This window comes from Orbicella faveolata, unplaced genomic scaffold (assembly GCF_042242905.1).
Source record: "Orbicella faveolata isolate gen_17 unplaced genomic scaffold, um_ofav_v1 contig_14, whole genome shotgun sequence".
Classification (NCBI taxonomy): Eukaryota; Metazoa; Cnidaria; class Anthozoa; order Scleractinia; family Merulinidae; genus Orbicella; species Orbicella faveolata.
In genome coordinates this window covers 9,012,501-9,022,500 of record NW_028301541.1, presented here as the reverse complement: position 1 = coordinate 9,022,500, position 10,000 = coordinate 9,012,501, and the positions used below count along the sequence as shown (strand labels likewise).

The following is a 10,000-nucleotide window of genomic DNA, read 5'->3' as shown; positions in this document are numbered from 1 at the left end:
TGACCTTTTGTAAATAACGGCAAAGAACGGCAGAGATATGTTTCGACAAACGAGTGCAAATTAAAGCAAACAAACGTCCAAACACAAGCTAGGCAACAAACAAACAGATGGTCGAAAGTAGAGGCAAACGTTCGCTGCCCAAGTAGCAAGAAGCAGTTTAAGCAGCAACGGCAACAACGCGAAAGGCAACGTCGATTAAAAAACGACTTAATATTCAACCTACGTATTTCGCAAGAATTTAGATCCATTCAGTTTGTCTATACTTTCAGAAATATCCCAAACAGAATGTACAAGACAAAATTCGAAAAAGAAATTGTAAAAGTTGGCCGTGGTATAGTTCACGTTCTCTCGAATATGCAGAATGTGGCTATTTCACGTTGTTGTTTTGTGACCTTTTGTAAACAACGGCAAAGAAATGAATAAGGAATTATAACGCACACTTACACAGCCATTGTACTCGTTGCCGTTGCCGTCAAAGTTTGCTTAATCAAACTCCCTAAAACCGAATAAACGGCCAAATAATGAACAGCCAAACGAGCACAAAACAAACAAAAGCCCTTTCGAACAAAAAAACGGTTGATAGTGCAGAAAACATCTCTGCTTTGAAACGAAATCAAAACATATAAAATGAATTTTCCGTCATTTTGTCACAGGTAATTTCGAGAAAGTCGCTTTGGCTGTCCACGCATCGCGTGAGTAACATTGTCACGAACGCTATATAAACTGTCAAAATTAGTCCTTTATTTAGATCATTAGGAGATAAGTCTTTGCCAGTTTTGTTTAGGCCATCGCGGTCGCCTTTTTTAATTACCTTGGTTTCCTTTCAATTATCAGTCAATTCTCTTTTCTTGGATAGAACACCCGTTAGCCATATGCTTCCTGTTTGGCGACGTTCCACCGTTGAACGCCCTTCGTTTGCCACATGATAAGGAACGCCACTTTCAACTTTAGGCAGTCGGAGTTACGTTGTCATAGGAGAAAGAGGTGATCGGAGTTTATTAGTAGTCAGTCTTTACACGCAACTATCGGAGTGCCGTCGGAGCATTGGAGTTACCTTTTCTTTCTTCAGCCTTTAACGCAGTACCGGACGTAAGTTCTACTCGTTTATATTCACCTTTTCGTTTTTCCTTTTACCACGCCTTTGTAGATCTTGTAAATTTTAGCTCTCTTTTAATTATGTATTGTAATCTACTCTGTAGTTTTCACCGCATATGTATAATATTTGGGCAAGTCGACCTTAATAAACGCTGATCAAGTAAAGCCTGTCCAATTGTTCTACATCGTGCGGTTGACGCTCGACGATCTCAACGCGCACCACGTGCCAGCTACTTGGGTTCGTTATAAACATCCTCGGAAGAACTGGGTACCATGTCTAAAAATAACTTAAGAGGGATTACCTCAGCTAGAGGACCTATATGGGGAATTCACTCTCTTACCTTGATAATCTCTTGTCATGTCTTTAAGTCATGTGCCACTGCCTTAAAACGAGTCTTCTTGCAAAACCTTTCTAATGAAATAACTGAGTTTGATTTGCATAAAAATGAACCTGTAGACGGAACACATTTTCATATGAATAGTATCGCACGAAGACTCGTTTTGACACACAGACAAAAGGCAACTCGGTAAAGGCCTACTACGATAGAGATGTTTTGAATCGTGTTGGTGTGAATCGGATTGTTTGTTCGAGAGCTAAATGTACAATGAAATTGTCCTTAAAACAGTTGAAATTTTAGACCACTGTTGGTGGTTTTACTAAGAACGTTGCAAATACTCTTTGCTTGGATGAACAGGACTGTTCATAAAATTATAATAGACTGTATATAAAACAGTCAGATAGAACCTTTTTCGCAAAGGTACAGCATAATATTTAGCATTTTGTTGAGCCACGTTGTTACAAATCAAACGTTGATATAATGTGGTATTCATAGTGCCTTCTAAATATAAAGGTCCTTTCCCAAGGTTAGGACCATGAGGTAAAACTATATCTTAGCAAGTACTAAAAAAAAAAAACCCGGCAATAGCTAATCATTTTTCCGAGATAATTACCTTTGAATCTGGAGCAAAAATGCTGACGTAAGCAATTTTTGGAAGAAGAGAGAAAACGGAATTCTTCAGATTTCCTTAGAATTCGCCTTTGCATACAGAAAACCAAACAAATTTATAACGATCTTGAAATGACACGGTAAATGGTAATATGAAAGGAACTTGGTATGTTTTTAATGTCAAAATCGTCGGAACAGTGCTTCTAGCGTCCCTGACGACAGCTCTCCGCTGGTTTAGCCAAAGCGCAGTCTAAACAGCTTATCCTCACAACAAGAAACTAATCAGAGGCTTGCCGCTTCCGTTTCATAACATAAAATGTAGAGGTAGCCACGCGTTTTCCAAAGATTCCCGTTACCTTTCTTCCTGCCACCTCCCCACCTTCCTGTCTCTCGCACTCGTTTTGCGTGCGCACTATGTCATCTGCAGGTAAATGTCTACAGTTGCATTTCAGTATGATTTTCTATTGTAGCAGCTGACAGCTATTTTTTTTTTCAGCTAGAAGGTGCTAACAGTAAGTGATTGCTGATATGCTGCTATTCTGGTGTTCCTGGTTTTAGTACAGGTTCATTAAGCTTGATTTGGTTACAGCAGGAAAAGGTTGTTTCCATTTTAGTCGCGCTCTTGGTAGCACCGGTGGTTGATACGTCAATTTCAAACCTTGCGAGCGTGGCGTGTAAACAATAGGGAGTTTAAGGGTCCATTAACCGATTCATGCGCGCGCTCGCGCGCGTTCCTAAGGAGGTGAAATTTCACTTCCGGTCACTCACGTCAGCCTGACCACGGAAAATAAAAACAACTCAAAAACTTGCAAATTCGCATACATTTTAGATGTTTTTCTTTGTGTTTCGCAAAACGCAAAGTAAAAAAAGTACAAGCAAAGATAAAATAAGAGAAAGACAGAAAAACAAGAGCAATAGAAAGAGAAAAACTAACTCCGTGTGGCTTTGTTTGATCTTACCGAAGTGCGTTGGTAGTGTAAATTGCGCACGCGCTGATAGGGTAACTTCCAATAGATATCGGGCGCACTTCCGGTTTCTTTAAATGCTAAAGGAAACACGGTTTTTCGTTAAATCCAGCCTTTTTCCACGAATTTCGATTAAAGCCAACGTTGGCAACATAGCTATACATTCCTTTTTCGAAATCATGCTTTTTTTCAAAAAATTACGAATTTTTCAATATTTTGAAATGCTGTCAAAATCTGACCTTTAAGAAATGAAACAAAATCGATGCATAGCGTAATGAGGATTTAAATTAAAATGCTAAATCAATGAAAAAAAATCCCGAGAAAGGAATTTGCCTGGGAGCCTTTGCATTTTTTCTGTATTAGTCACATGACCATGGGCGTGGCCTAATGGCGTCATCACTAGTGTTACTGATCATGAAAAAGTTGAAACACATGAAATAACTCTGAACTACCTAAAAATGATGAGGTTATATGAGCAACGGCTCATATAACCATAGCAACGGCTCGAAAAGATCGGTTAATGGGCCCTTAAGCAAACCACGACGACGACGGCAACGAGAACGTCACCAAACAAAAGGTTTAATGAGCAAAACAATAGCTGTGCACGTGCGTTATAAATCTCTGTACATTTCTTTGCCGTTCTCTGCAAAACAACAACTTGTAATGACTAAGTTTTGCGTCGTCCGAGGAACACGAACGATGACGGCTGATTTTCGTATTTCTATTTGGAATTGAACGCTGTTATTGAGCGCTGTTATTTTTTAGAGCTGCTGGCGTATTGAACAGATCTAGACAGTTGCGATGTCGCTGGTAAAATATAAATTCATTTCGGACCTGTCGTTGTCCTCGGCGTCGCCGTCGTCGCTGCTTAAGTGAACGTGTTCGAACTGAAAAAGTATGCATGGTTTTTAAAACTTCAAAACGTGACGAAAACAAAAGCTATTACACCACATCCTTATTCTTGTCACGTTTTCGCGCTAGTTGCGTTATAAGAGTACAAGCATTGCGCTACAAATTTCGAAGAGATGATTATTTTTTTGGTGACAGATATTGAGAAACCTGCCTTTACGTTTTGTCCTGGAAACTTTGAGGAATATGCCGACAGTGCATTGAACTACACCACAATACAGCTGCCTACTATCAATGCTACAGACAATTCAGGTCAACAGCCTCTTGTTAACTGTAGAGGAATACGAGACAAGTACTACATCGGAGAACACGTGGTGAGATGCACTGCTAGGGATGGAGCGGGAAATGAAGACACATGTCAATTTTCAATTCAAGTGAGATGTGAGTATTTTATTACGCTTTGATTCCAGTCTTCTTATTAATCATTTCGAGCAAACCTCGATGTGAACACCGATTCTGAAAAATGCTAGTCTATGCCGCATACTTTTAAGGATTGCGCCCAGGTTGGAGCTAATTACTTTGTGGAATATTTTTACATATGAATATTTAGGTAATGAAACTTTTACTTTGTTTTACGTCTACTGAAAACTACAGCAACACCCTTGGGTCCGTGGGTAGCTTTGAATAGAGAAACTTGATTCCATTTTTATAATCAATCATTTTGAGCGAAAGTCAATATGATCACAGGATGCTGAAATCATGTTCCCAATGCGGAGCCCCTCTATGGGTATATCTGAAGAAATCGAAGACGCGACGACTACCGCCGGAAAAACGAAGATCTCAATGGAATGTTGACCAATGATTATAACCAATTTGCCTTGGTATTGTTTAAGCAGTCGTTTATTTTGCTATTGACGAATTTATACAGTTATTTATGCTGAGAAATGCGGCTGTAAAATAGACTCACGTCTAACTAAACTGCTAGGCAATGATTTAAATCAACTAATTATCAAGGTAAGTACCTTGATAATCTCTTGTTTCAGTCTATAAAACGAAGATATGCTTTGAAACAATCGAAGATTTGTAAAAACAAATTGCGAAGAAAACGAAGTCTCGGGGTACCCGTAGAGAGGCTCAATGCAGTATCCCTTTGAGTATGTCCTTGTCTCAACTACTAGCTATGGACTCACTAATAAATTATTGTCCTGAGGTAGGGGTACCTTGCTTTATAAAAAATAAAGAACGTAAACATGCCGTTAGTTTTTCCTTGACTGCTAGATATGAATACTGAAAAGACTTTATTTACATTTCTTGTACATTCTATTTTCCTACTAGATAATTCTACTGTGTCTAGCAGTGGCCAACTCGAACGTGACGTTGCCACTTCACACTTGTTTTCTAGTTTAATGTAACTAATACTTGTTTTTTTATGATTTTGTTTCTTCGTTAACTAAAACGAATTTTACTTAATTGAAATAAGTGTAACCAAAGTGAACCTGAATTTGAATTTGTGGAATATGTTTACATATGTACTTCTATAACAACACTTTTATTTTATCTTCACCGTTTTTTATAAAAGTTATTTACTGCCGGCCTCCTTTTCAACCTCGAAATGGCTTCATTATCGGTAACTGCAACAACACACTTGGATCCGTGTGCAGCTTTGGATGCAAGGAAGGGTACATTTTACAGAATGGAGCTACGAAGCGCACTTGTCTGCTGAAGGCGCCCAATCAAATACTAGGATACTGGAATGGATCTGAGCCATCTTGTAAAAGTAGGTTTAGGATTTGATTAGTAATATATTTTTGAAATATCCAGGTATCTTCTTGGAGGCTTTAGTTGAAGCAGAAAAAATTTCAAGAAAAGAAACCTCTCACGTCCCAAAACGAATTAAGAAGAAATACGACAGGCTATCAGCAATTTCAGTTTTTAGTGGACAAAAACCTTGTACCAGAATAACTAATTTTAAGTATATTACAGTCCTTTTTGCATTTTCTAAAAGCTAAATATATTAACAGTTATTAACAGTTGCCTGAAATAATACCAGAAACAACTTCCATAGGAACTTGAGAAAATAAATGTCAAAGTTTAAAAAAATTGTGCAAACACAGGTAAAATTTCATCATCAGTTTCATTTCACCAGTAATTTCAAGTATTTCAGCATAAGAACCTCAAAATCTCTTTTAGAAATAATTTCCTTTCAGAAGTCTGTCTGTCTGGATTGGCCACTGAACATAATGCATTATAGACTGGTCTCAACTGCAGACATAACGATTGGTCGCTGTTTCAGTGAATTAGTGTTACCGTCCGCTTCATTGATTTAGTTCTCGAGGTAACTGTAACTATGTGAGGGCGCGCCTGCAATTACGACTTAAAGAAAGGTTTTCCGCGAACTGCGAGGATGTAAATTGTCGGGTTTATTAATTGCAAACCTTGTTTAGTAACAATTTAAGAGTCCCTGTCCATAAAAATGGAAAGTAACTCGGCAATGGTCGAAAATTCGATTTCGCTCATATTTTCATGGTAGATAGGCTAGGGCATGACAAAAACTACTGGATAGTTTTTTTGGCAAAATATCCTTTTATTTCAAAGAAATATGCAAATTACCAAATTCCGTTAAAATCGTCATTTGACGCACCATTTTATTGAACAAGTTTGAGAGCCTCGCATGCAAAACCACTGCATCATTCTTCCGTCTTTAAAACACTGAAATATTTTTGTGCAATGTTTAAATGTGTACAGGGTAGGTTTTAGGGAATGTTGCGTTGTCTTTTTGGGTGCAAAATAATTAAACTTCGAAGACATGTATTTGTTTCACTTAAATGTACTTCGTGTATATAATTAATTTTCACCATGTGGGAAACCTTCAAATGGATTAAGCCTCTGGTGGTTGAATCGCAGAAGGTTAATCTACAGATTCCTGTAAAAATTTCTTTGGGCAAATGATTGTGAGCGACACGAGAGCTTTTCAAAGTACGTGAAAAATGCAAATATTTGACCATTCCCCAGTCAAATTTCAATTTACGGGTTAGACGTATATATTAGCATGCGCCACATGACTTGATAAATGTTAAGCTGAAATAGATACAGAGCTGATAATTTCGAAATGTTCTAACCTCATTTGCTGTAAAAGGCAGGTCCAAAGCCGATTTGACGTGTTTCTCTCACCATTCGTCGCACATAAAGCAGAAGTTTGCTTTCGTCTACATAACGCAGGGCGTATCTAATCGATAGAAATCGATCATCGAAAATGTAATCGATTAATCGATAATACTCGATAGTACTCGATATTTGTCGATTGATTAGTCAATTTAATCGATTGAAATCGATAATCACAAATTTTTTGTCACATCGATGGAAATCGAAAGTCAAAAACGTGATCTGATCTTATCATAACACTGCGTAACATTTACCTTCAAGCTTACCTTCGAATCCGCTTTGTTGATAAAGATGATGTTACTTCTTTCTCCAAGGGTAGCTACTTTTCTTATTTTTTTTCACCAGGATCACTGCTGTAAAGCTGTTTAAAGCAATATTTCAGCAGATTTCAGCCCAGCAATCCTATGGTGCTGTGTACTGTGTACTCGGATCGATCTTTGCTGTACTTACGGGTATTGTATAATAATAACTAACAAACAAAACAAAGGAAAACTTGTACTCTAGAATCATCAGAATCGTGGTTAATATCGGGAGTCACTACTGTAGAAATTGGCAAACTGTCGCCCGTTCTCCGAGAATTTAGAAGGGTAATTTTCGAGCGCTTATGGGGAGGCGCGCATGGTGGCTTACGGAGCACGGAGGGGTCGCGAAGGGCTTGTTTAGATTTGTAAGTCGCTGACCACCAAAACGATAACCTTATGCAAACAACATCTTTAATATCTGCCAATAAATACACTATAAAAGAACGAATTATCGTAAATTCTCGAAAACGTTTAGAGGATCACAATTGTGGAACGGCTTACTAACCGAATTGAAGAGAACGAGAAGAGGACTCGAGATATCGTAACAACAAGTATGACTCTAATTGTGAAGACGGATACGATAGTTTCGTAACAGTTGCGTTGTTCATGTTTCAATCCTTTTCAGTTTCAAAATTTACTAAAAATTCTATAGTCAATCTTAAATAAAGCCGTGTAAAGGGAATGCTTATCAGTTCAGTTTGGACTACTGTGTATTTGTTCGAGTGAGTTGTGACTCATTCTAGCGTAAAACTGAGAACTTTATGAAAGAGAATCTTCGTCCATTTTCTTTTCGATCATTGTCGAACAAATCGATACAATCGATAGCTAATTACAAAAATCGATCAAAATCGATAGTCACAAAGACGCGAGTGATCGATTTCTATCGATTTCCAATATTAATCGATTGATTAGTATCGATTACGATGCCGGATTACGTTCGATTTCTATCGAGTATCGAAAATATCGATTAGATACGCCCTGCATAACGTCCGATGTACATCGCCAACTGTCAACTTATTTAATGGTCGAATACCATGACTCCTGTGACCCTCTTTCGACACATATGATCACCACTGCATCTAAGTCAAAAACGGCTAAGTCATTTGTAGATAGTTGCTTGCTTTGCACTACACCAAAATATTACTTTTGATCATCATGATTTGATGGCTTGAATCCTTGCTTGCATCGGTTCCTTGTTCGTCACGCAATACTGTCGTCCCATTTTAGGGGGTAGGGGTAGGACAATTTCTATCCTAATACATAAGGCTCCGTAAGGCTGAGAACCACTGGGAGCACACAATCGTGTTGAGTAGGAAGAGATTAAATTAAGAAATGAGAAGAATGAATAGTTTACCATTGCCCCTGTTGTTATCTTTTACTCGACCACCGCTACCTACATGCCCTGCGTAATACTGTAACGCTAAACTCATACCTAGGTCTTTTCGCGCTGTGCAATTATTTTTGGTTTACATGTCATACAGTGGGCTACCCCCGGGGAAATGGGTGGTGACCGATTAATGGGGTTAGCCGCTTAAATAGAGGTTGGTGTACCTTGAATATTTAATTTTTCACTATCGGCTTATAAATTTCTTGGTGAACATGGAGTCAATTCAAGACAATCATGATAGACGTGTATTTGAATTATCACTCGTCATGCACCTTCAATTTCAGACTCTTATCTGCCATCGCCCTTTCCAAAACAAAGTGTTTAAATTTTGGGTGGCCGTTGAATAGGGGTAAAGACAATAATGAAACCCTTATCGGAACGACCAAATGGTGGCCGCGGAGGTAACCGGTCAATAGGTATTTTATTTACAATATTTTACTAACAATAATTTTGGACTGTATAAACAACAGTCCTCTATTTTCTGTTACAAACATACCAATGCCTCGCCACTAGGCAAACAAAATACGCCAAATAAAATGGCATGGCCAGGGCTATTTACTCACGTAATTACTTATTACATTTAGTCTGTTTTTCTCATGAATTAGACACGTTGTGATTTCCTATTTTTATTTCAGCTAGTTCTTGCTTCATTGGTCTATAATTTGTTTCATGGCGATTTTTTTGAAAATTCTAGTGAGTACAGGCACTAGCTTTATTAGCTGTTGTCTGAAACATCAAAACGTACAACAAACGTGATTTGGACCGAGGTCACGTACACTATAGAATACGATTATATAAATATACACATATTATTATGTATATGAACAAACAGATGAACAATGATTAAATTGTTTCATTTATCCTGAGAGTGCTCTATACAAAATGGATCAAAATGTGCAGCATATGCCGTGACAGTATTGCGTGACGAACAAATAACGGCTGTAAGATTTTGCTGCGCCGACACGCTTATCGGCAATGGTCAGCAATCGATCAAACGTATTATTTTGGCGCAGTGCAAAGCAAGCAACTATCTACCAATGACTCAGCCGTTTTTGACTTAGATGCAGTGATGTTCATATGCGCAGAAAGATAGTCACAGATTCATGGTATTCCACCAATAATAGGTTGACAGTTGGCGATGTACAGCGGACGTTAACCTTGCGTAAACAAAAGCACACTTCTCCTTTATGTGCGACGAATGGTGAGAGATCGACTAGAAACACGTCAAATCGGCTTTGGACCTGCCGTTAGCAACAAATAAGGTTAGAACATTTCGAAATTATCAGCTCTGTG

General features: G+C 38.2%; 1 protein-coding gene across 1 annotated transcript in view; it reads left to right on the top strand.

Annotated features, from left to right (window-relative positions):
• The window catches only part of LOC110049051 (uncharacterized), a 44,447-nt gene that overhangs the window by 14,700 nt on the left and 19,747 nt on the right, over positions 1-10,000 (top strand). Inside the window, exons 13-14 of the mRNA XM_089287516.1 lie at positions 4,055-4,297; positions 5,436-5,633. Of these exons, the coding sequence (XP_089143642.1) occupies positions 4,055-4,297; positions 5,436-5,633 (441 nt within the window). The remainder of the gene's footprint in view (positions 1-4,054; positions 4,298-5,435; positions 5,634-10,000) is intronic.